The following is a 26,718-nucleotide window of genomic DNA, read 5'->3' on the forward strand; positions in this document are numbered from 1 at the left end:
TCGGTGATCGGTGTTTGCTTAAGTTTTTAAATCTGTACCAATAGTTTTGAAACCGCCTCTATAACCGGAAAATAGTCGAAGGCGCACAAAGAGAAGCGAAACGTATCGAGTTTGCCCGTTCAAATCACGTATCTTGCTTTCTATTTATCTATCGCTAGCCCACCGACAGGGATTCGTTTATCGTCGCATCCGCAAAATTTATACCGTCTTCAAGGACACTCGTTCTCCACGTTCTCTGTCACCGTTACCGAACCGTAGAGCTTTCTGAATAGAATCGTCTTGCGTTACAAAATTTCGTCAGAAAAACCGAAAAAATGATACTTCTTTGATGCGTCATTTTATATATCGAAAAAAATTATATTCTGTCGTGGAAAATGATTTTGTTCTACAAAAAATTAATTTTTATTGGAAAAAGTAATAATTATAAGTTGATTGAATTTAATAAAGTATTTATTAAAACTATATTCGAAGGATCGAGTGGAATTTGCCAATTTTTCGTATATTGTTTAAAATGTTGTGGACTAAAAAACTTGTAAACCCCCAAAAATCGTATTTCAAACTCTAAGGTTATAAGTATCTCATTTTAAAACACCATTTCCCGTTTTTACTACAAACAAGATAATTAGTAGAACACGTAATCAGACTTTCTGCACCATCATTTCACGATACATAAATTCCGTCACGCGCACTCGAAAACAGTAAAATAAGAATTAAAATTAAATTCTGGATCTCGCAAAACATCCGCCTCCAAATTCTCTTCTAACTCCATCGAACAATGCTTCCAGACAGAACCAAGAACGCTACGTGCATGGACCGATAACCATGCCACCCCATTCACCGATACAACTCCACGATTTCGATCGTCTCACGACTCGATCGATCATTCACGAAACCGTCTCTTAAACCCCTTAAGGGACGACGAATGATCCGTAATCAAGATGGTGATCGCGGGTGAATCCCCGGACGGCGCGACGTCCACCAAGCTGAGGAGATCTCGCAGACTCTCCTCGACCAGAGGATTGAAGGTCCGATCGAGCGCGAACACAGCTGGCCAAGCGGCGCCCCTGCAGGATTTGAATCAGAAGCTTGGCCTCTGTCCCATAGTTAGCCGCAACGTGGTCGACGCGAGGGCTCGGCCAACCATCAACTGGGAGTTGAACGAGAGGATCAGCCTGAGCAGCGGGTCCAGCGCTGGCCTTGAGGTACGTCCAGACGCCAGGAAAGGGATAGAACTGAGCGGGAACCGGAGGAAACCGGAGATGGAGATTGGGCAGAACATCGTGGATAGACAAGACCGTAGAGAGAACAGCAAGAACGGCAAGACCAGTTTGGGGTTGATGAACGTGTCAGGATTCCATCAAGACCAAGACAAGAGACGCAAGGACTCGTGGTCCATTGAAATAGACGTGATCGAGAGGGCTGAGGAGGAGGGGAACGTGATCAAAAGCGACTCGAAATATGAAATAGGGATACCTAGCGAAGGGACCGGTGGTTCCAGGAAATCTACCAAGCAGAGGCGTCAGCTGTCCGCTGCCGCGAAGACGCAGAAGTCGGTGAAAGGCGAAGAGGAGGAAAGCGTGAACGGTAAATGGGGTAGGAAGAAGGTGGACAAGACGAACGACTCGATCTCGAAGAGGCTGGAATTGATTCACGAATTGAACCAGAAGATACTGGCGAACTACGAACGGTTCCAACAGAAGTCCAGGTCGAAGAACCATTCGAAGGACTCGAAGGACTCTCTGTCGAAAGGTAGCGCGAAAGAGCAAAGCGTGAGAAGTAGATTAACCCCGATCGAGAGCAAAGAATCCCGTAAAGAGGAGCACGCGTACGCGGAGGCCAGACGAAAGGAGAAGACGAGGCCGAAATCGGAGTGCCTGGTGCAGAAGTCGTGCCAGGATTCGTTGAGACAGCGTAGGCTGGACATAAATAAGTTCACGTTCTCGAAGGAGCACTGCGAGAAGCTGACCGCCTCGAAGGATCATCGCTCGGACACGTCCGACAAGAAACGATCGACGAAGACACCGTCAAAGACGAGGACCCTGCGCGATAACGAGAACTTCATCATGGCTCCGAGGCCAGGGTTCTACGAGCCTGACGAGAATAAAGAGAGGCGGACCTCGACGAGGGTCGAATACGGTTCCAGATCGAAACGGGACGAGGACAGGAAGAGTGTTTTTTATTCGAACGAGAGAGAGGAGGAGAGGACAGAGGACGGAGCGATCAACGACGACACCGATTGTCTGGGGAGCTCGAGATTGTACCCGGAGAGCTACGGCGAGCGCTCTAACGAAGCGAGAATCCTGCAGCCGGACAAGGGCGAGCCGATCGAGAGGGCCGTCTCGAAGAAGCCGGGGAGTCGGGACGAAACAGAGGCGAAACGTGCGACTGGCATCGATCAGGCTAATGATAAGTCTGGAAGGAGAAGCAGGGCAGAGATTAGTGACCAGGTTACCGAGCAGCCTGCACTGGAAGACGAGATCTTAGGAAATCTGGACGAGACCATCGACAGATTCGATCGCGAGAAGCCGGTGGTTCAGAGTGTAAGGAAATTACATGTCGGAGTTTATTCTTTGTTCTGTAGAGACTTTTACCTTGGAGTACGCTTTATCTCTGTTATTCACATATGGTTCCACTACTGGCTTTTCACCGTTCTGTTAAAAAACTTTGAAACACCTTACATCTCAAGTATTTTTTAACAAATCTTAAGCTTCGCTTATACAGATGGCAATTTTCAAAATTTATTTAACGAATCTTCAGCAATTGTTAAATATAGAATGACCAGCGCAGGTGCGAATGTGCGTTTATTAAAATTTACATTTTGCACAGACGACGAGGATCACAGAGGCACAGGACGAGAAGAGTAGGGAGAGTTTCGATGATTCTTTGGAGAACGGTAGCCCTTTGTCGGAGGCGGCCAGCCCGAAGGCGGACAGGCTTCAGGGGACGTTTAATTCCTCGTGGGACTCCGGAGTCGGGGCGGACGTCGCGGGCGGAAGCGGCTGGGTCAGGATACACACCGGGATCGAGAGCAGCCTCGTCTATCTCACTCTGGACACCACCGGCAGGGATGTCTGCAGGGACATGCTGTTAGGCGACGACTTGTCCCTGTTTATACAGGTAAGCGAGCTCGAACTTCCGCGGCTAATTATTCATTTGATTTACGACGCAAAGGATACGCGACCGCTCAAGTTAATGAGGGAAGCGGACATGCTAATGAGCTACGGCACGAGGAACGCGCCGCTTACGACGTCTCTCGCGATGAGTTCACAGGGTGTTTACTTGAAAATTGGGGGATATATGTATATAGGTTATTTTTTTTTCTTCGCTCTTTGTTCATCTTCAGAGTTGATGGGAGTAGGCGGATGAGTGGGGTAGTTTGTTTAGAGCGAGGGATGAAGAGTTAATTAGCTTGACGAGTTCATTCGAAGATAGCTAGCTAAACGGCTCCTGCGAGCTCGTTGACGTGATATGATATTGAAAATACCATCTATGGCATTCGTGATGATATGAAAACACGAATCGATTTTTGTATCAAGTTGGAAGTATAAAAGAAAGTGGAGGTTGGGGTAATTTATTTAAAATGAAAGATGGCGAGTTGAGTACGTATCTGCTTCGATAGCGATGATGATACAAAAAAAAATGATATCGAATCTTGTTTTACAAAAAATTTGTTCGCGTATAAATTGACTGTCATTAGTACGCCACGATCTTGAAATAATCTTTCACTTCGAAAATGTATACGCACGTTACATTTGCAAATATGGTAATTCAAAGATTTTAAGTCACCAAAGAAGGGTCGCACGAAAAGTCGAAGAAACGCCGAAACAGCGAAGCAGCATTCACCGTTGCATCAGCGATAGATCCTCGAGCGAAACGGGGTATACGACAGACGGTCGACAAGGAAACTCGAAGTTGAAACGAGCTCGAGACGGGCGAAGTGAAACGTGATAAGAAAGCGCGATTTAAGAACGGAGAAAGGGGGCAGGTAAACGACGGGTACCGAGCAGAATCCCGTGGAACGGGGCGAGAAAAAAAAAAAAGGAATGCGAACGGGTTTTGAACGGAATATCATCGCGAGCTTTATCGCGTGCTCGAGCATTAACGACGTCTGCGACACCGAGCGGACCGGAAATCCTGGCGAACCGCAAGATCCCTCCGATGGGATCCGAGCCACGCGATTTCCTTTCGCCGTCCCAGCGGGACCCCAGGACGTGTCATTATTTCCTCCTCTCGAAAGAAAAGTAGATATGGCTTTTGTGTGTATCTGTAATATCGTGCTTGATTTTTTTTTTACTTTCTGTGGATTGGATGAATCTGTGAGACTTTAAGGGATGCTGCGTAATCTTAAGTTTATAATATAATAATAATAATAATTATTATTATTATATGTAATATGTCACTGTGCTCAGACGAGTGTTTAAGCATTTTAGTGCTTCGACCGTGCGAATCAAAATGTGATTAGTTTCACACACTTGACTTCTTTTTTTGTTAATCTTTCTGCGTTTCGTATTCTAATCGCCAAATTTCTTTTTCTTCGACCTTAAAAAGTGTTATAAAACTGTACCTTTAAGTGATAATGGCCGAGAAAATTGCGTGTTAAATTGACACTCTTCTAAAACTGAATACATGTAAAAAAATAATAATTTTTCTCTTCGTGTTCGAAACTATAGATAATTACGACATTAACATGTTACAAATTGGAAAATTACTTGATATTCTGTGTTAAAATTGCCCGCAGTGTTTCGCTTGGATCGATGAACTAAAATCGGGGTTAATATTGAGTTTGATTCCAAGAAGGGAACAGCTCGGTTAGATTCTTCCGGAATATGGATTTCCTATTTAGGGGAGCATAAGGGTGATATTTGTGGAGCAATGTCAAGTCGAGTTGCTTTTATTAGCCTCCTCTTTATGCATTTCCCGAGTAATACCTACATTGGGAACGTGATCGTGCCGAATCTCCGATACCCAATAACATCGTCCACCTGCGTTTTAGGTCACGTTGAACCAGATATTTGGTAAGGTTAAACAGCCGGTCAGATGTTCGAAACTATAAGCGTAGCTGGATAAACTTATTGAAACGAAAAATGTTTGCTGCTCGCGCTTTAGTATTGGAATTCTCGTTTATGATGGTTGTTCATGATGGTGAATACTCCCTTTGACATCAAATTCGTTCAAGTGATTCTAGAACAGAGTGTTACACGATGGAAAATTAAAAATATACGTAACAGATTGTATTGGACTAATTAAACATTTAGGTTGATATAAGAATGATAGTAATAATAATAATTATAGTAGTAACAGTAAACGATAATAGTGATAATAATACTAACGATAATTTATTTCGTATTTTTCCTTTTTTTATAAATTCTGAACATTTCTCTTCATTCTGCAGCGTTCGTTGTTCACCGTTACGTTTCCAACAATGAATTCTATATTTTCATAACAGTGGAAAATAATTGAAACGTCCGAGAATAAATTTGAAATAATTTGATTAAAAAATAGATGCAAAGATATTCGTTGTCAGCGTCATGCTACAAATATACAGAATAATATCATAATATATAAATCAAATTAGATAATGCAAATTAATCGAAATATTATTCTACTGAAAGAACAAATTTATATTATTTATACATAATTCAAATTATGCATTAAACTGTTCAGATACACAAAAGCGAAATTTTAGAATTCACAGTTTTTACAAGCAGAAATATTCTCTACCATAAACCAATTGGAAAACAATCGCATTCCTCGATCGATCTCCAATAATCTAAGCACACAATTGCAAAGCATTCGTAGCCTTCAATAAAACTCGAATAATTGGAACGCAGGCCACGTTACTGCGATTCCATCCGAACGAATCTTTCTTTCAACCTCTCTAACGAAGATCATAAATCGCTTCGTGGAACAAAACCAAAGCACGAGATACTTATTATAATTAAATTGTGGATATTCACGGTTGCGATAAAAAAAATTCATATTTCACAAATATTACACATTACACTATGTGCGTACGAGAGCCAGTAAAAGGTTAGTTTAAACTCGTACTAAAAACAATAAATTATTTAGTTTTGATACGCGAGTGTCGCATTTCAGTATCTCGGTCAGAGCTTGAGCAGAAGTCAGCTTGATGTTCTAGATTTCTTAGGTTTATTATTAGTATGAAGCAGTTTTGAGTTGGAATTTATATTTGGTGGGTTTAAGTTAAAATTTGAATTGCAGACAAGCGCTCATGCGAAGAGAAAGATTTGGTATGCAAGGTTTATAAGTATAGAGACAGGTAGACGTAGCTTATGTGAAAATATTCAACATTGTTCTTATTTATAACTTTCTACCCTTATATAAAAAGTAACGATTATATACAAAGTAGTATTATATACAAAGTACCTTGCCGTGAGGGCAGAACAACAGAGAAACCCGTCAAGAGAAAGATGACTCGGAGTCAAACAACCAAGCAGATAATACTTAAGAGGTTTTAGGTTTATGATACGTCAAGAGCTATTAACACGGCAATAGCGTGAATTTTTATAATAATTTTATAATAAATTGGCAGCCTCGAGAAATAGCTAATCACAAGCGTTCACATCATAAACTTGGTTTTAATTATATTATATTTCAACGGTACGGAAAATATCTGCTATTTTTCTTTGCAGCTGCCATATCGATATAGTTTTTCTGTTCCTTCGAAAGTGAATTTTCGATCGAAGATCTCAAGTTAACCTTCAATATTTTACATCTCGTACGAGCACATGCATTTGTTTTTAATACGGTTCGAGACACGGATGATACAGAACGATTAATTTCAATAAGACTGGGACCGCGGTCGGGATCGCGGCGTAAAGGCGTCTGGTGTAGTTAAAGGGTTGACTCGCGAGTCCGTTCGCCTTTCTCATCCGAAGGAACCGATCTCGCGCGCGTCGCACCCTGAAACTTTCCTTTCCACCGTTCGCGCGACGGCGTATAATGAGTAAGACGCCGGCTCCTCAAAGATAACGAGGTACGCGCCAGTAATCAAAGGAGTCCCGAGACTCGAACAGCAGCCGTGCCTCTTAAAAGAACCCACTCGATTACTTCAACTTCGAAGCTTCCTACGTGTGTGTACAGACGGCCGCAATAACGACGAAGATGAACTTGCTGTTTTCCCCATCCGCCGTCTGTTTCTTCTGTCTTCGGCCCTCTTTTCAGCGGGCTCGCGCTCATAAATGCATTTTCTTAGCGAATTTTTAATCTAATTATCGAGATTGTTATCGTAATAGTAATCGCGAGGACTTTTTCTTTTTATGCTGGGACGAGTCGTTATTGGAATTCGTATCTCGGTATGTCGATACATACTGAATACGTCGGTGAAAGACAAATATTTCGGTGGGGATCGAAAGACAAGGCTATACACGCTGTAATTGCAAAAACAAGTGTTCCACGATTCGATGCAGCTGTGAAAGCAAGGGACTCGCATGCAATTGAAAGTGTCGTGACAGTTTAAATTGTTGCAGTAGATCAAATTTTGTTACGTTAATCACATAATTCACGTGTAAATTTATTATTGGCATTATTTTCTTTTCAACAATTTATTTACATGTGCTATTATTTAAACTTTCTCCTATTTTAACATATTTCGTATATTACAATTTTTGCCATAACGTAATAAAAATATTTCTATTTAACATTCACCATCGGTGCATGCTGAACGTCGACATTTACCGATATAAGTGAGAAATAACGATATTTAGCAAATATTTGGTACATGCACTGATATTCATCGGAGAATTGCCATATGGAGATTTGCCAGATATCGGTCTTTCACAGTAACACATGTGATATATGTGAAAAGTAATTACGATTTACTTAAAAAAAGAAATATAGTAAAACAAAAATCGTTCAACAGCAATATATCTCGCAGTGTGCAGGTATTTTTCTTTCTCTAGGCAACGCAAAACTGTCTTTTTTGAAAATCCTCTCTCCTACATCTTACTCCCACCACCATAAACTCATCACCCTCGCTAACGAATTGCCCGGGAAAGCTTTCACCTGCCCTTAGACCTGACTTTCGTTAAGCATTCCCTTTTCTGGTTCTCTTACAAAAATACTGATATTACACATACATGTCGCATTAATATGGAAATAGTATTTCGACTATTTTTTTACGTCTCTTCCAAACCATTACTATTCCAATTTTTTCACAACTTTTCAACAAATTTTTATTTTCATTAGAAAAAGACTTAGACAGTTGACTGAAATATCACTTGGATAGTAAATTAGGAACTTTCTCAAAAAAAGTAAATGAATCAACTTGACTGTTCAATTTTTTCCTCGTCTCAACCAAAGAAAAAAGGGGAATCGCGATCGTATCCTTGTCAGTTTCAATTAATTTATATATCCGAATATAAGTTGTTGCCGTGTGAGTAACGCAGTCGCCGTTGCGAGACGTTTATTAGCGTCCGGAACGGTATGCGAACGAATGTGCCAGGCAGCTGGCGCGCTTCTGGAACACCGTTGAAACAGGTGTCCCCGATCTGAGAAACTGTGGCAAGGAAGTCAGGTAGTTGGTAACACGTGACTGACCGGTTCGCACCGCGAACAGGTGTTTAATTACATAATGGTGGGACAAGTTCGCACGGGGGTTGCGTACCCTCCGCTCTCGAGTTCCTGACATTCTCCGGGTAACTATGAGGAACTTGGGGCATTCCACGAATTCGAAAGTCGTTCCCGGCCGTTCGAAGCTGCTGTTCGACCAGGATTCCTGATTTCTGGATCGTAACACTTGTCTCCATTAAAAACAACACGAGGAATCACTGCAATCACTGCTAATTATTTTTCATGAAAAGAGGTTGCAATTTCATCTTTCAAACTTATTATCGCTAATTGCAATTTTATTATTGAATTTTTTTCCTAACCCATCGTTTCCATTTTATTCTGAATCGCATTCAGCGAAAGTTTCCCTCTATTAATCATTTTAACGGGTGATTTTGAATGATAACTTTATTTTATGTCTTCTGGTTTCAAAATACAACTGAAACTGCGTACATCCATTATCACGGTTATGCTGAAAAAATATATTTTCATTTTATCTAAATTCAATTGTCTTTACAGTATTTATATTTTAAAATCACTCTTTTTTAAATCAAATTTACCCCTTTGAAAATTAATTACTTCTGCTTAAATATTTTTATTTAAAAGAACACCTCATCACATACAAGCTAAGTAGTAAGAAATAAAAAATTTTGTTCAAAAAGGTACAGACATTTATTTAAAAGGATTTGTCAATTTATTAAAATCAGGACATATTACGTAATACGTAATTACATAATTAATGTTTATAGTCTGTACATATGAAAACTGTGTGCAAATATCAATAAGAAAACACAAATATGTTGATCTTTTGAAGAGTCAAATTACCATCAACCCTTTAAGCCAGCCAGCAACTGCGGCAGCAGAACCATTATGTATGTATATATAGGCTAGGATACACAAATTATATTTACACTCAATTTCCATACATCACATACTATTAATTATATAATTATGAATTACGTAATTTATATTGATCATAATGAATTGGTTAAATTGGAATTACTTTTAAATAAATATCTGTATCTTTTACAATTTTTTTTCTTATTACCTGGTTTACAATTGATGTCCTTTTTTTAAATAAAATATTTAAGTAGAATTTTATTCGATTCGCAAAAGGGATGAATTTGCTTTGCAAAGGGGTAAATTTAAAGTGGCAATGCTGTATAAAATTCTATTTATCCAATTTATGCAGAATCAACCCAAACGCAGACAATTATTCAAAATGATGCAGCTTCACACGACCCGCTTACGATTAATCACCCGCAGCTAATATACATACGTATAAAATTAATCGTTCGAAACGGAAATCCGTCGGGCAAACATTTCCCGCCAAGCTTTCCAGCTATCACAATATTCCCGTCAAAAACCTATCCTCGCTCAAATCGATGCTCGTCACCCGCTACAGATGGCCGTGTAATCAATAGAAACGCGATTAAACTCGAATCACGATTCGTCGCGACGGATTTGCCTTCGTTCGTTCGAAATCGCGTTCTGTCACTTCTCAAAATAAAAAATAAGAATAGTAATTTGGATTTGTAATTTTTGCTCATGTTTTGAACGAATGAGAAAGATTTAGCCGATCGAGATTTGATCCCGGATCTTTTTCGTTTGCTGGGCGACTGTTTTAACCATTCTTTTTGTTTAACGAACGTTTATTGTACCAAGATAGAAAAAAACCAGATATATATAAAGGTGCAATAAACTTAAAACGGACAAAAATTATAACGGTATACAAAGGAAGTTTAAGCTTATGATTAGGATGGTATAACAGGTTGATCTGGGGAATACTTAAATTGTGCTATGGGATAACTGAACTGACGATTTGCATAAAATAGTTTTAGCGTTTAGTAAAAGTTTTGAATCTTAACTTTATTGTGTATAGTATATATTTTTATTAATATATTTATAATAGTCTTAAAGGTATTTAGTCTGACTATTTGTTACTTATATGACAGTCAGTGGATTCAACGATATTCGGAGGAGCAGGATTTGTCCTGTGTGTTTATTTGGTTTTCAATCACCAATTTTTAGTAGGGTTGTTTGTTTCCTCGTATTTTGTTAGTTCATTGTTAAATTTCATCTTGAGATCGTCTAGCCTTATATTCTTGTCGTAAGTTATTTTCTTATTATAGAATTCTCCTGTTATATAAATGTATTAGAGGCTGTTTATTTGAGTATTTTCGTATAATACCTTTTTTATCAAGGTAAAAGGAAGATTTCCGGGAGAAGGAGCGTGTTCTATATGCTTTACTTTTTCGTACTATAGAGAGTGTTACAGGCAGCGACATCCAGATTTATAACAGGGTCGCAAGTAAATACTATTTTTGAAAAAGAAAAAAGAATTTTAGTCGATCGTTTTCTGATTCTTAATAGTAATTGACCATTGTCGCAATTTTAAGAAGTATTCTACTTCTGGTCGCCAAATGTGGGATCAGCAAGAGGTCGCTGCATGACGATTAATTGGACTTCTCTACAAATGCGCCATCGATACTGAAAGGGATGAAACAGAATATTTAGATATTTCGTACACAAGACTCAGCACGACCAAGTAAACAGACAATGTAGTTAGTCACTTTAAGTTTCTAGTCACCATTGAAATGCTGTGTTCATTCAGTCCCATTGTTATGGGTGGTCCTTCTAGTAGGCATCTATAGGTATTGTTCGAGATTTTGGGCTTCTACAGAATTCGGAGGAGGCAGTTTAAAAGAAGACAGTTGTAATTAAAAGTTAAATCTATTTAACGTCTCGCTATCGTACATGCTTCATCAAAGAACAAATAGTACATTAAAACGATTCTCTTCGGAACTACGACTTCACGGTTCAATTACCCTTATATTATCTCAGTAGTTTCCAAACTTAATACATGCGTGAGCTACTTTCAAAGTTAAACTCATTCGGTGGGCTACTGGTTAAAAAAAATTTTCTTATTGCTGATGCATAAAATTTTACTTATATGTGCATCCAAAAAACTTGACCAAAAATTAACATCGCGAATCACAAGTTAGCGAGCACTGTATTATGTGGTACATTTTATATTGCAACAGCATTTAATCTTTGTTTAATTTTTGCAGTATAGTATAGTACAGTTTCTGTTGCCTCTTTCTGGTTGTGTATTCTCGGCTTGTTGTTTCAACCTCCACCAGAGGTTACCTGTGTTATCTGTGTCGACATATACCGGTGATAATCCGAATGTATAATAATATAACCAAATATTCGTCCTTTCACCGACGTATTTGGCATGTGCCAACGTTCACCGGTGAATACTGACATTCTCTAATTCCGGTGTTTCACGATAACACATACATCGATTCGCTTAACGAATAAAAAATTAGTTAATTTGTATCGATTATATATTATAGTAGTTGAATCGTGAAGAGAAGTTGCTTCAGGCATTAAACGAGAATTGCAGAATTCTTAGGGCGTTTGTGCGCGATTTGCAAAGGGAAGACAGAGACGTGAGCGAAATTAGCGGCGGATTTCGAGCGGGATCCCTCGCGGTACCGGAAGCCCGCGTTTCGCGCCACAATACCAACGGTTGAAGCCAGATCTTGACGGCGTTGACACGTCAAGCTCATCCGTCAAGGCTGCGGGAACAATGTGCGCAATCTGGAAGACTTACGCGCCGACTGACAGAGTCCCTGTCTCCGCTTGATCGTCGCCTTAATGAGACCAGTCACCGTGGATATTTTCTCTGCTGGAAATGCCTCTCGAATGAAGAATTTAGGCCAACGGTGCCAATTCTCTCGAATGTTTCACACGAGAAGAGAACGAAAAGTCGCGGAGAGATATTTTAAAAATATTCCTCGCTATTTTTATGATGGATTTTCAGTTTATTTTCAAAATCAAGGGATGCTTCTGCGCTGTCACTCGCATTCCAGAGTAAATTATTGATTAAACGACGCGAGGGTGATATTTAAAACGTGATATATCGACGATCAACTGACTAAACTTCATTATACGCACTGTCATATTTTCCAAATATTGGTTTAGTCTTAGTCTATCGTTCATTACTCATCGTGCTTTCACCATTACTCACACTGGATTTCACACCCTTCTACTCTTCTCTTAACCTTCTTAAATAGTTTCTCTCCAATCATAATAAAGCTTTATTTTCTGCAGAACATCAGTCCTCAATTGTTCAAGCCTACCTGCTATCCCAAGTCAAAACTTGACTTCAATATCGAGGTATTGAACCAGAATCGCGCATCACGCTACGTTTACATCAGAAAGCAACCATCTTGAACCATATCAACTTGCTCCCAATTATATGAATTGAATGTATATTATACATAAATAAGAGAACAGTTTCTTAAAATCTATACGAAGAAACAGTTTCTTAAACTCTATACAAAGGATCGAGGAGATCGTGCAGCGATATTACTTTTTACACTTCCAACTTTGTTGTGAACCTTGTGTCGCGTCGCAGGTACAGCTCGGTTACAGAAGAGGGCTTGATTTAGGTTGAGTTGGAGTGTCCAAGTATAAAATCTTCGAATAAGTGAACTCTATCAGTTATTCTTTAGTATACGCATAATTGATACTACTAATCGATGCTGATCTTAATTTTTTCTTTCTTTATTGTTTGAGCGATTGGCGTTCCCAAGGGCATCAATTAGCTCATGTATCAACCAGTCTTGATACTTAGAATGGTATTATCTAAAGAAAATAGAAATTAGTATCATGATAATAGCGGGTAAAGTTATGATTTAGAAGACAGATGGGCGTAACTTATGTGAATCATGAATAAACAATCAACGCTGATCTTATTTATAAATTTCTACATTTATATTCAAAGTGGCGAAGCAGCCGCGCACTAATCAGCTGCCTAGTATTTAAAGTAAAGATGGTCGCTACCCTTTCCTGGGGGTAGAATCACGAAAATCAGAAATAGAGTGATTGAGGGGAAAACGTATGATACCTAAGTAAGCACCTACGTTTACAATATGTCAATCCTCAAGAATATCTAATTATAAACGTCAGCATCATAAACTTGGTTTCAACTATATTAGCTACTAACGATACGGGACGCACACCATTCTTCAGAAACGCATGGAGCTATTACTAACATTAAGTCTTTGTCGAAAACAAAATTTCATTTATATCAACGAGTGAAGTCTCGAAACTCTTCGAGCTAAAATCGGACTGTTCTAGCGATCGCGACGCAACAATGACGTTCTTCCTAGGAACATCGAAACGGAAACCCACTTTATATATTGATCTGATTCATATATTTCCAGCTTTATCGTATTGATGTGGATCGTTCGCCACTACAATAAATCCCGCAGCTTGAACCGAACAATCGATAGGGAACCATTTACCTAGTCAAGAAAGAGCCCACGTTCATTCATCGGTTATTTTCACCAGGTTCTGAGATTAAATTGCCGTTAAAAGTCACGGAAGATTTCGACCTCCGACCCCGATGGCCTCGTAACACCAGGCAACATATAAAGATTCTCTCGTAGCCGCATTTTTATTTTTTCGTCTCATCCCCACCTCTGACTCGCTGTTGATATTTTTCATTCCGTGCGCGGGACGCAACACGCCCGTAGATTTAATAATTATCGGGGATTCTGAGCCGCGAAATGGCGCAGTAAAACGGCGCGCGGCTTCCCATTTATACCTCTTCGTGCTTCTATCCAGCGCGACGGATATTCAAATGAACCGCTTTCAACGTGCGTCGGATACTGAATCGAGCAATCGCTTGGAATCGCGTCCGTTTTACCCGACGCTGAAGGGCCGCGACCGTACCCACGGCTGTTTTCGGGCTTGTTTGTTGCTCGCTTCGAACACGTCCAAACTATTGCTTCCGTCTGTTTTCACCTATGGAAACGAACACTTGTATGCGTGCAGGTAATTTCACGCTCGGGTATTCATTTTAGAGAAATACCTATGAAAATATTAAATGCATAATTTGTATAATTGTGAATTATTTGTATATTATTTTTGTTATTAGCGAAGGTAGGAAAAGTGAATGAGGATAGGATTTCAATCTTTTTTAATTGTGTTCTCTTAGCTTTTTAAGAGATCAAATATCACAGATCTGCAATTGTAATAATTAATTTTATAACAAAAACATTCGCTTCGAAAATAGAACTCGTAGACTTATCAGAATGAAACGTTCCTAAAAATTCACAAACATCTAAATAATATACAAATAAATTCCACAGCATCAGCGGAAGGAAGGAAGGAAAGGGAAGGAAAGGCAAGGGAAGGGAAGAATTTAACCCAGTTTTTAAAAAGAACGAATAAGCGCTCGTAAAATCTCCTTACGTTAATATCTTTTTAAACCGAAGGAAGTAAACGAACGTTCCCAAGACCGTTTTACCTAGACGGGGAAGCGGGTAACGCGGATTTAAAACGCCTGATTTAGCGCGAAGGCCCGGCAACAGCTTCTCGCAATTAATATTTCCGATACCCGTTCTCCATTCTTTCCCGATCGAATTTATTCCGTTATATTACCCCGATATTTACAATTGTTTCGAACGTAAAATACGGATACCCGTTGTCGCATCAGTGTTCCCCTCGGCGAAATTCCGGCCCATTTACGAGAACCGTGCGCCATCGTGAATTACCGCCGCCGGAGAATAATGCAAAATGGTCGAACGCTCGACGCAATTTCGGCCCCGCGATTTTCTTTTTTTTTTCAATCGCGACGCACGCAGGACGAGCCATTAACCCCCTCGTCATTTTCTACGTGAATGACCGGGCGAATTATCATTTTTGACTACTCGACATATTGTTTCGACCAGTTACACTCTCGAATAAAATCATCCGATGAAACTTTTACCTACCAAAGAGTGTATCGTGATCGATCGTGTCTTACTTTAAATTCCTCTTTCGTATTTCATTTCTTCCCGTAACGTAATTCTATTCTACGCTTCCGCGATTCAATATTAATTTCACGGAACTTTCGTAATTTCTGCTGTTGGTTCTCTTTTGTTCTCCGTTGTAATTGATGTGGAATTAAGGCGCTTTTCTGTTATACAGTTTAGATCGACGTGGTGATATTGAATTATGCTTTCATTTGAAATTGGTTATAATCGAGATAGGCAATACAGTGATTCGTATATGTACGGGGTGAGTCGTTTAATTGCGTCGTTTAAATTTACTTGTAAACTATTCGCCGCATGAAAGAGACGTGATTACGACAACTGTTTGTTGGTCCATGGAATGTTTCATGAACATATCTAATGACGAAAATAATTTCAGGGTAATGTTATTGGGATTATCAGACTTTGCATTTTAGCCACCATTCAAACTGAATGCAACGAAAGCAATTTGAGTTTAATAATAGATTTAAACGAGAAATCGGAGATATCGCTATAGAATGATTTACTTAAAATTTAATCGGGGCCATCGTTACGATTTTGATAACAATTCGACGAACGCGAAATAACGAGAAATAATATACGATTCGATTCCCGTCGAACGCTGTCAACAATGTGAAAAATGTTATTCACTTTCTCCGCGTCTGATCGAACGAAAAAATTTATTTCGCCAAAGGAAGATAAATAAACGGCCATAAAAATGCACATTTCTCATCGCGGACGTGTAAAGAAAATTTTGCATCGTTCAACTAATAAAATTAGGAAACAAAGACAAATAAGTGGACATGTGTAATAAATTGAGAAATTAATTTTGGGTGGACATGAATTTTTCTTTTTATGTTGGATGCACATCTCGCGTGCAAAAAAATGAAATTTTATCGAAATCGGAACAAAGTAATTAGAGCGACCCGATTATCAACAATTCGTCGAGGACGTCCGAATATTTCCACGCGTGCAAAAAAAAGGAAAGAAATAAAATTAACAGCGGGACATCTTCCAATTAACCGTCGCCCTTGTACCTCGAAATTCATTTCTCCCTATCGGCAGCTTCATTAGCGCGCATTATACCAGCGGTGTGTCGTACGACCCGATACTCGTTCGATTCGATTTAATTAATCCAATAAAAATCCGAGCGATTTTTTGCGAAAGGCTCGTTACGTCAAGAGTTCTCAACCTTCCCATCCCACACATTCGCACATACATACACGACACAATTTTAATTACAAAAAAGAAAAAAAAAGAACAAATTGCTCTCCGTCGAGAATTTTGCATCGAACATCTCGTCTGTGACATCCATTAGCTCGATATTATTTTAACAACCCGTCTATAAATTTCCCGTCAGTTTCCCGCCACTCCTTGCCGCGTCGCTCCGCTAAGCGGATTAAAGGATCACGATTAGACCGTTTCCAGGGGCTGCAAAGCTTTTTTTCTCCCGTTGCGATACTACCGGTCGAGGTATCACGGAATTTCTACCAGTTTTGATCTGTACACGCGCGAATCGCCGATGAAAGTTTGAAGCTGTGGAATGGAACGGCGATTACGCGATCTCTCCCGTGTTACCCTTTCGAAGGTCGAACAAGCTGCAGGGGTTGTAGTCGAGCGTTTCTGGTTTTTCTTTTTTCTTTTAGAGGATGAGGATTGCGAGTTTGGGGATTGATATAGCGCGGATAGATCGATGCTCGAATCTTCTTTCCGTTTGAAAAATTGAGCGCAACAGCAACTCGGTGAATATAGTCGCGCGAAACAGGATTGGAACGGATCGAGACGCGCGTCGAGATTCCTGCGATATACGAGGTGAACCGGTACGTTTGGCTGCGCGAGACCTTTCGATTATGACATAAATTTGAGGACGAGACCGATATGTTTACTTGTTGCCAAGTATTCTCGCATGTCCATTTGACACGCGTTTGTATGGACGGTAGTTTATTATTGTAGATTAAGTGATGCGACATACGATGATACAAAGTATGTTAAATAAGGCTTCAAAGTTATATCGGTGTTTCCGCTCAGGAAGAATTTCTGTTTCTGCATCGCGATCGCGTAGTCAGGTCTTTATTGCACGATGGAATGCCGTGAAGGCCCTAGATTATGACCACCTCCTTAGATTCTATCGTCCTACTTTTCTGCTCGACTTTAAGGTGACGCAAACTAGACAATCCCCTCGAGCGCTTCTCAACGCCAAGCTTTCCCTTACATGTTGATGGAAAAAAACGAAACTGCTCCTACCAGAACCAGTCGAAATGACTGGTCTTAAAAGATACGTTACTATCTTCCAAGGGGAATTTGAAGTTAGTGGACCAATCTTTTATTTTTTCCCAACCGGTTACGTTTACGGCAATTTTGTTTTGATGATCTTGTACATGTTATATCAATGACATGATATTATCAATAACATTTAATATAATGAATCTCTTTTTCTTCAACTCTTTCTTTATACTTTTACAGTATATAACTCTTAAGCTTAAATCAGTAGTCATTTCATCCTTTAGAACTTGAAAGCACACGAACGTGTGCGCCTTCTTTTACATAAATTCGAAATACTTTCTAATTCACTGTCCGAGGACTCGTGAACTTTGATTTGGTCTGTAACACTAAAATCGAATCGTTCGACCGTTTGTCATCGAATCAGAAAATTGTTAACTACTTTATGAAAAAGTTTTCGGGAACGCGCGAGTTTTTCATCCCTCTCGATGCATTCGAAGGGAGAAACCTGTACGCGAGCACCGTAGAAACCGATGGGACTCGCGCAGTGACCTAATAGCGGTTTCGGGCCGTAAAGTCGAGAAGAAAGGGCAGATAAACTGCGCGTACGATTTCCCCCGGGGGAGTGGATCCGAGTGTAAAGTCGGGAACGACGAATCCACGCCGCGCCACCACCCCATAAATAAATATAAACCGCGGTGCCAGTGTCCAGCTTAGAGCTTTCATAAAAATCGTAAACTTGCCGGACACACGCTCCAACCGTGAACTGCTTTTTGACGAAGCGATCGAGGCTTTATCGTGGCCCATTAAACAGAATATTCTCCACTGGATGGCATCCCTCCGCCCTCTCCTCGTAGATTTAAGCGATATAGAAAAAGCTGAGGGACGTACATGTATACGGGACTGTTCAAAAGTCTGAGACCATACCCGTATCGAAAGAAGTTTACGTAATCGGAGTTGCATCGATCTGTTTGACATATATTTTCTTAATCGAAACGAATTATTTTTAATTTCGCCCCGAAATATTTAGTTAGGAAAATATTTAGTTTGAACATTTCATTTATTTAACAGGTATTGATTGAAACTAGATTTGTATTATATGTATATTAAATTGTATGAGAATTTATTTTCAATGTAAAAATTAATCAGTGTGGATCAAGAAGTTATTTCTCAAAATAACGGAAAATTTTTTTGTCAATTGTCTAAGGCTTTGGGGATGTGCTATAGGACAGTGAGAATCGTGGAACACCATTTACCTGCGAGAAGGACACGTTAAATGTGGCTGCTCGTGAATTGTTCTACGAACAAGCCGTTCGCGAAGTTTTTATTTAGTTACACGCGAAACCAGGATTCATATATATATACATATATGTTTTTTTTTATTTTAAAAGAAACGCACCTGGAAAGCGAAAATATATCCGTTTTTGTTTTTCGATGCAAAAATTGTTATTCGACTAAGTTTGCCCGAAAACAAAAATAGCTTCACACGGTCCAACCGAAAAATAACACCACCGACAGCGGGTATTCCGGTTCGAGAGTATCGATTTGGCAAAATTGTTCGTCGAGAGAACAACGCGATGAATACGCGATTTTTTAATGCAATTAGTTAATTGAGAATTAATTCCCTATTTGTAGCCATTTTTATAAAATCACCGTTAGCATGCTCTGGCCCTGTGAATAGAAATTGTTCATTCAAAAGCACCAGTGGACCGTTCATTTCACGTTAGCTATAATACAATAAAACACTACATTTTTTAACCCTTCGTTTAAGCAATGAATTAGGATTAAGATTTCCCTCCCTTTAAATAAATATATGAACGACCGTTCAAAAGCTTTATATTTCAAAAATTCATTCTTAATAACAATACACAAAATTGTGAAACCGTTTTATGACGATACGATACGGTGAATGTTTAAGAGGTGCAATTTGCGTGACGTTTCCAAAATAAACGGAACCACCAGAGATAAATCGGCGCATATGTTATACATATATACGTATAGAAATGTTGGCTGCTTATAATGAGTTTTGTTAATTACGCGCGAGCCCCTGGAGGAGCGCAACCACCCTAGTTTCTCCATTGTGGATCGATAACATCGTTTCTATCGAACGAGACTAAGGCTTTCGCAAGCATGAACGAGGATTTTCTTTCAAACCCGTTCGTGAACCTCCGAATCTTGCTTCTGACGCCCAGGATGCTCTAACTAGTTCATTCGTTAATGATTCTAGTTGCGTCTATCAGGTTCGAGCGGTCGAGGTGCGAGAAAAGTTGCGCTTGGGTTCAAGTGGGTGGCATAATTAAGCACAATTTTCAACGAAGACAAATATTATCATGGAAATGAAACAAAGCTTCAATACCATGGTTGTAGGTTAGATAAACACAGTATCGATTGCTTGCAAAACAACCACAGTTTTAATTACCCGGGCTTTGTTAAAGAGCCGCCCAGTTCGTACAGGCTCTTAGCGAAGGGAAATTGGAGGGTCCAATTTGTTTTCGTTCGCAGCCACGTTGAGGGCGGTTCTCGCGTACACGTAGACGTGGCAGCAGGTTGATCCTCCCCCGGAAGACAACGCGTTCCCAGGCCGACGGAAGGATCGACGAAATCGGATCGAATCGAATCGATCGATCAGCCACCATTTGATAGAATAGCGGACTCCTTCCTTTTCGAACCCATCGCTCGCCTATATCTCTCGCCACTTTCGCAGATGAGTCGGTTCGGAATATGGTGGCTGGAGGAGCTCCCCACGAATTTTCTTTGGGATTTATGCATAGTAATTTCGCGGCGAACAAGTTGGAACGGTGATACGGTGATTTAGTTATCGAGGTTTCGCTGGAATATTCGTTTCAAACCCGTTTAGTAACCGATGACGAGTCGTTGTGGTTGCTTGAGAACAAACAGTTCGTTTAGTTTAAAGTAAACACGATTTCTTATAAAAAAAAGCATAAAGATTAATTTGGCTTGTAAAGCATTTGTATATTTTGTTCTGCTTTCTTCATTTTCAGGTACATTAGACTTATCAAATTCTTCATTTTACATTTGTGTAACAAAAATCGTTTTACGCTTGGAATGTTTCAAAAGTGGTTCGAATTGATGATCGAGGAGTGTGTTCGTTGAGTGCAGAGAGTTAACTCCGAATGAAGTGACACCGTTATTGACAGTTACGCAATCAGACAAATAGCTGACAAAATAACAATTTTTTTACGTTGATTCAGGTTTGTTTAATTTCGCGTATGACCGGACCATTTCCGAATGAACAATCACTTTTATCAGTTGTGAATCGGTTTCATCCTTTTTCCAATGAAATTTTCCAAATGAAATTTTTTCGATGGATATATAAATGACTTCTATCCGCTCTGTTCTGTATAAACAATATGGATTTTTCGAAAATAACAAAAAAGCCGAGGGTGGATGTTTGTAAAAAATTAAAAGCATGCGTTGCGTTGCGTTGCAAAATCATACCATGGAAAGCTAACACAGCGTCCCGGATTCGATATCTGTGACGGACTGTGGTTCGCCGAGCAATTTTTACCATGAAGTATGCATTCTTTTGAAATAAATTTCAAAACCTGACGCTGAAATTGTTCGACTGGAATCCCAACAAGTCGATAGAATATTCGCTTTTCATCTATAAATTGCGACCTTTGACTGGAAATATACACCGTTAACTGGCTGTCGAGTAATTAGTTTGTTAAACGACACTGTTGTGAGTTACTGTTAATCAGATATTGTATCGAATGTCGGACATCTCAATTTATTTTCTGTACCAGAAATCCGACAAATGTGACCTTTATATCGAATCGAGGACACTATCTATTAATTTCAACTGAAATAACTATTAATAAACAAATATTAGGTTTGATTGAACAATTTTATTTTATTGCGATATATTAGAAATGTTTAAAATATATCTTTTCCACTTTAAATTTATAATCTGGTTGTTTGGCAACGTATCAAATTTCTCTGAAACATTTATTATAGATTTAAACAAAACTCTGCAAATCTGAACACAGTTTACTTGTATTTATGGTACAATCGTTTAATTAATAGTTGGTCACTATTTTCTAGGTACAGTTTAAGTTTGTTAGGTTATTTCAAACGATCCATTTACGCTAAATTAATTAATTCAATTAATAAACAGACAATATAAAGCAGGTAAAACGCATTATAGACTCATTATAAATAGAAAAATACTTACGTTCAGTTCAACTACTAATACTGACTACTAAAATATAAGTGTTAAATATTCGCGTAGCGTAACAAAAATAAAGAAAAGGAAATGAGAAAAGAACCAAAACCATCCAAACCAATGGTCGTTGTAAAACAATCTTTTAAAATGTTTAAAAATTTTCATCAAATAACGTCATTCTGTTTGAACGTTGAATCAAAATTTCCTAAATGAAATTTTGAAATTAATATAGGATCTCATTAACGAGAGCTGAAAGTTTGCGAATGCAAAACTCAATGGGCTATTTAACGGAAAATGTGACGAAACGTTCTGTGGGACGATCGTCTGTTGCGAAAGTAGACAAGGCTCTTTTATAGAATTTCCGCAATATGACTGGTTTTGTTTGTCTCGGTTGGATGGAAACTTACGCGAAAGGAAATAATCTCGGGGGTATTGCACCGGGCAGGCGCCATTTATGTACACACGCCTGTCCGTTCTCTGCAAAGACGTACGAATGATTCGCCTGCTGCATTATGAACCCTTGTTTCGCTCGCCAAGATTGATGTTTAGTCGGCAGCTGAACTAGATCCTTGTACTCACGATTCCGTTACAATTCCCTTTGATTTGTTTTCCACATGAAATGGGAATTTGGCTGGCTAGGGTTTTGCGTGGCGTTCATTAACAAGATTTTCGTATTCTATAAATATGTGAAACAGAAATAAATTGTACATCAACATCTTAGAAATTCTATTTCTATTTTAAAGAATTTTATTATCACCTCAATATTTTCGAAATAGGGGTACGAACGTTAAATAATGTAATGCGTGTTGAACGTCACCATCACTGACGAAAATCAAACATTTCTTTACTAGGTAGAACCAATTTGAAATATTGTTGAAGAAAATCTCTGATGCAGAAGATTGAAACAGTTATTCTTTACGATTTCGATAAGAAGAGAAAATATTACGATAAAATGCACAATAAATTATACTTGAAGTCTCTCTATATTACTCAATAAATTTACATATATACACATAACAAGTGGCAGAAGTATTTAAATTAAAAAAGGACTTGGAGTTTCTCGACGAATTAAAACAAAACGAAAACAGCTCAATTCGATTAATATTTATATATTCATATGCAGGAACAAAAAGGGATTGTCTATTGTCTTTTTATTCATATCTCACACTTTTTGGAAAATTCGTACGAACAAAACGAGAATCCATATTTCCAGCGAAATGAATCGCGAATCAAAAAACAACGCGGCGTAATCCCCCAGGATCACGGGGTTTGATAATACGAGGGGAATCTAGAGAACGCGTACTCTCGCGCGAGGTATAATATTCGAACCGAATATTTTAATTACGCCAGGTGAAACGGCGATGTGCCTGCCCGTTGTTAACGTCGCGGTTGATTATTTTTTAATAATCCGCCGAATAAACTTCTCCCCGAATATTTTGCGCGTCGATAAACCGAGCTTCGCATCGCCGTTTCGAGTCGTAGCACGATTGCCTCGCTACTGAATTATTTTTTATCCCCTTTTTTCAGCGACGACGCGCAAGGAGGAAGTGGCGAAGCGAAGAGAATATTTATTCCCTGTAAGATAAATAAACATTAACTCTTCATCGTGCACTTTAGATTTTATAGAAATCTAACCCTCGCCGTTAAGTTGTTCGAAACTCTACACAGAAGTCCAAACTCTAAACCGATTTAATCGGTTTATAGTGCACTATCTGATCTTACTTGGAGTTAATTTCCGAAATTGCTCAGTCTACCCAGTATATCTTAACGAGCACCAACAAAACTTCTAAACATTTCCAATTACCTATAGTGTCTACCAGTTGTCAGTTTGATTCTCCTAACACACAACGACTGATACTTTCGTAAACCGAAGAACCTTAAAATACCACCTTTCCGTTAAATGGATCACCTTTAATATTCAAAAGTGTTAAATGTCCATAATATGGAGAAGTATTTTGTAAAATAAATTCTACAAAATGGAAAATTAAAGTACACCAATCTGTTTCAAAGAAAGTAAAGTAATATGTGTTTTAAAAAATGCTACAAATATAAAGCAAACGCTCTTTACAAATACATATAAAAAAAAAAAAATTAATAGAGTCCTCATAAGATGTTACACACTCGTTGTTTTATAATTTAAACAACGTCATAAAAATACAGTGTTATAAAGGGGTGGTTATCCGTATCCTCACTTTTGATAAACAAATTCAGCAAGAAATTAAAGAAAATAGTAAAGTGCGGTTTTATGTCTCTGTCTACGCTCATAATACCGAATGGTCGAACTTCCGGTTAAAGTTCGGCCGATTGCAGCCGAAAAAAGCCGGCGTTTGATCAAAGTTACACATTCTCCAAAGGATTGAAACTTCTCGATCGACGGGGCGTCGAAAGCCCCTCCCAGCGGAGTGTTCTCGTACGTAGAAGCGTGTCTTGCGGACGTATCCAGATCGAAAAGTTCGCGACTCGACGCGAGGGAAACGGCGTCGAAGACTTGGATAAGTCCGCGCGAAGGGTTGCGATATTAAAATCCTAGTTCGAATTCTGGGAACGTCGCGCGTCGAATGGAGAGCCGCGATCGCTGGTCCGTGGATTACGGGCCGTTTTTCCGAACTACCTCGCTATCCTCGGCCACGGGAAGCAGTAAAACGGAAGTCGTAAACAGAGTCGCGCGACGCGGTGCTTTCAAGTTCAAATTAGGATTGTTGGAGCGTTTTGCTTTTCGAATGGATGTTTAATGGGTTTTGGAATTACATACTTGAGAGAACGTTGGATTTGTGGGGAATATAGTAACGGTGTTTGAGTAAATGCGAGAAGTTAAGGCGGTGGGGTGGTATTATTTTTGTACAGAGCGCGTTCCAGAGGATATTTACATATTTTTGATGAGTTTGTAACAGTGTTTAGACATTTTTTTGAACGAAAAAAAACTGATATGAAAAAAATGAAAATAATCCATTTTACTTATGAAAATTTCTCTTTTTTATTATATTACTCTTCTTAAATTGTAATGCATTAATTACTATTCCTAAATTATATTACTTTATTTTTATTAATATATTATATTACTTTTCCTAGATTTTAATGCGTATGCATTTATCTTTGTATGGTAGAACGAATGGTTAGCACCAAATTTTGTTGGAAATCATAGGATGAAATATCATTAGGTAATGCTGAAATCTTTTCTAATTACCAAAGATGAAAGGGAATTCGTGGTTGGTGCCTTAATCCAGAAAATTCACCGCGGCAGATACGTATGACGAGCCCTCGAATGGCCTCGCAGGCCTCGTTGTCGAAATTAAGATGGAACGCGGCCAGTCCGCGCGTCCAGCTTAATTAAGTTAGAAAGATTTACGCGGTAACACGTGAAAAAACTCGTCGTTCGTGACGGAGGGGTGCGCGAGGCTACGAAACTCGGCAAAACTGGAAAATATTAGTCGAACTCTTCTTTCTTTTTCTCTTTTGGGATGCCTTCTTCGTTTTTTTTTTTTTTTCATGACTTCGTAACGAGCACGAGTTTGATTTACGCGTAGTGCGTGAAAGTTCGATATATTAGGAAATGGATGGCGTTCTGAGTAACGAGAACAGATGTTTATTATAGCGACGAATGAGATGTCCTTCATTTCTTGTATCTTTCTGTCGAGAAATCGTTGACAGGACCGAGGCTCTTGATGTGTGCAAAATCAGCACGACTCACTTTCACTTATTATTCTGACATCTTATTTTAAAAAGCTTCGAATCATTGTTGAAACAAAGTTACATTTTACTTTTCTTCGAAAAGTAGATATCCCTGTTAATTTACTATTTTATGATATTTAAAATAAGGTAATGCGGAATATTATAGTTCTGCATCCTGTACTACGCACCATGAAAAAAAATCAGAGAGACCTTTGATCTGCCCTTCCACCCTAAAAAATGACGCAACTCTTTCTCGATTCGGTTCGCCGCAAAGAATTGCTCACTTTTACCCCGCAAATCCCGCCAGCTAGCCAACCGAACAAGATTACATTCCCTTCTTTATGTAAGCAAGATCTGGCAGGAACGGTCTTGCTCAGTAACGCGAGCCGATAATAAGATCCATTAAGAGATTACGCTCGTTTTTCAGTATGGAGGCGAGTCCGGGAGAAGATTGGCTTCCCACGAGAAACCGCTCGAGATACAAGACCAATTTCTCCAAAAGCTCGGCTACCAGGACGCGTCGAGACGGTCCCGGCTAGGAGTCGATCCTGAATTACGGCACCTCATCGCTTTCCACGTGGGTGAGTGCGATTTATTCGTATCCTGTACCAACTGCTCTCGCAAGCTTTTAACATGCGCGCGCGCGCCCATCGATCGCGCCCTTCGCGCCTCATTTCGTTATTTCTCGTTACATTTGGTATTCCATCGTAATACGTGGTAGTCGACGGTGATACCGCCGCCGAATAATAGCGGAGCCTGTTGAATAATACATATTTTAGACGTTCGATCGGGTTGCTGACAAGGAAATTTTGTTGCTTGAAATATTTCTAGGGTTTATTTTATTTTATTTATTTTTTTTATAGGTTGGTATCTAACAAGCAAAAATTTGAATCTAGTGAAATGAAGCACGAAGAGAAATATTTTTGGGTTAATAAAGGGTTTGGAGCTTTTCAGTGAAATTAAAGATCAGAAATTAAAAGATTGTTATAGCGTTAAAATTTTGAATATGTAATCGAAATTTTAATCGTTATTTTTTACAGTGTTACACTAACATCAGCTAAAATGCTAAAGCTGCAGTCAATTATAATTCCCCCCATTTTCGTTGGTAAATAAAAAGAGAGAAAATGGAAAAAACTTTCCGAAAGTTCCTCTCTTCCTTTTGATAAGGAAAAAAGAGAAATTCTTGGAAAAATCGCGGTCGTTCCAAGAGAAATCAGGGATGCAAGCTTTCATCAGTGTCAGCGCGACGTCGAACGGGGTTGGTCG

At 39.1% G+C, this 26,718-nt stretch overlaps 1 protein-coding gene across 1 annotated transcript in view; it reads left to right on the forward strand.

The window, feature by feature from the left end:
* Nucleotides 1-938: 938 nt before the first annotated feature.
* Phlpp (PH domain leucine-rich repeat protein phosphatase) overlaps nt 939-26,718 on the forward strand; it is a 115,363-nt gene continuing 89,583 nt past the window's right edge. The window contains exons 1-3 of the mRNA XM_076899563.1: nt 939-2,540; nt 2,845-3,117; nt 25,880-26,033. Of these exons, the coding sequence (XP_076755678.1) occupies nt 939-2,540; nt 2,845-3,117; nt 25,880-26,033 (2,029 nt within the window). The remainder of the gene's footprint in view (nt 2,541-2,844; nt 3,118-25,879; nt 26,034-26,718) is intronic.

Source organism: Xylocopa sonorina, chromosome 8 (genome assembly GCF_050948175.1).
Source record: "Xylocopa sonorina isolate GNS202 chromosome 8, iyXylSono1_principal, whole genome shotgun sequence".
NCBI classification, from domain to species: Eukaryota; Metazoa; Arthropoda; class Insecta; order Hymenoptera; family Apidae; genus Xylocopa; species Xylocopa sonorina.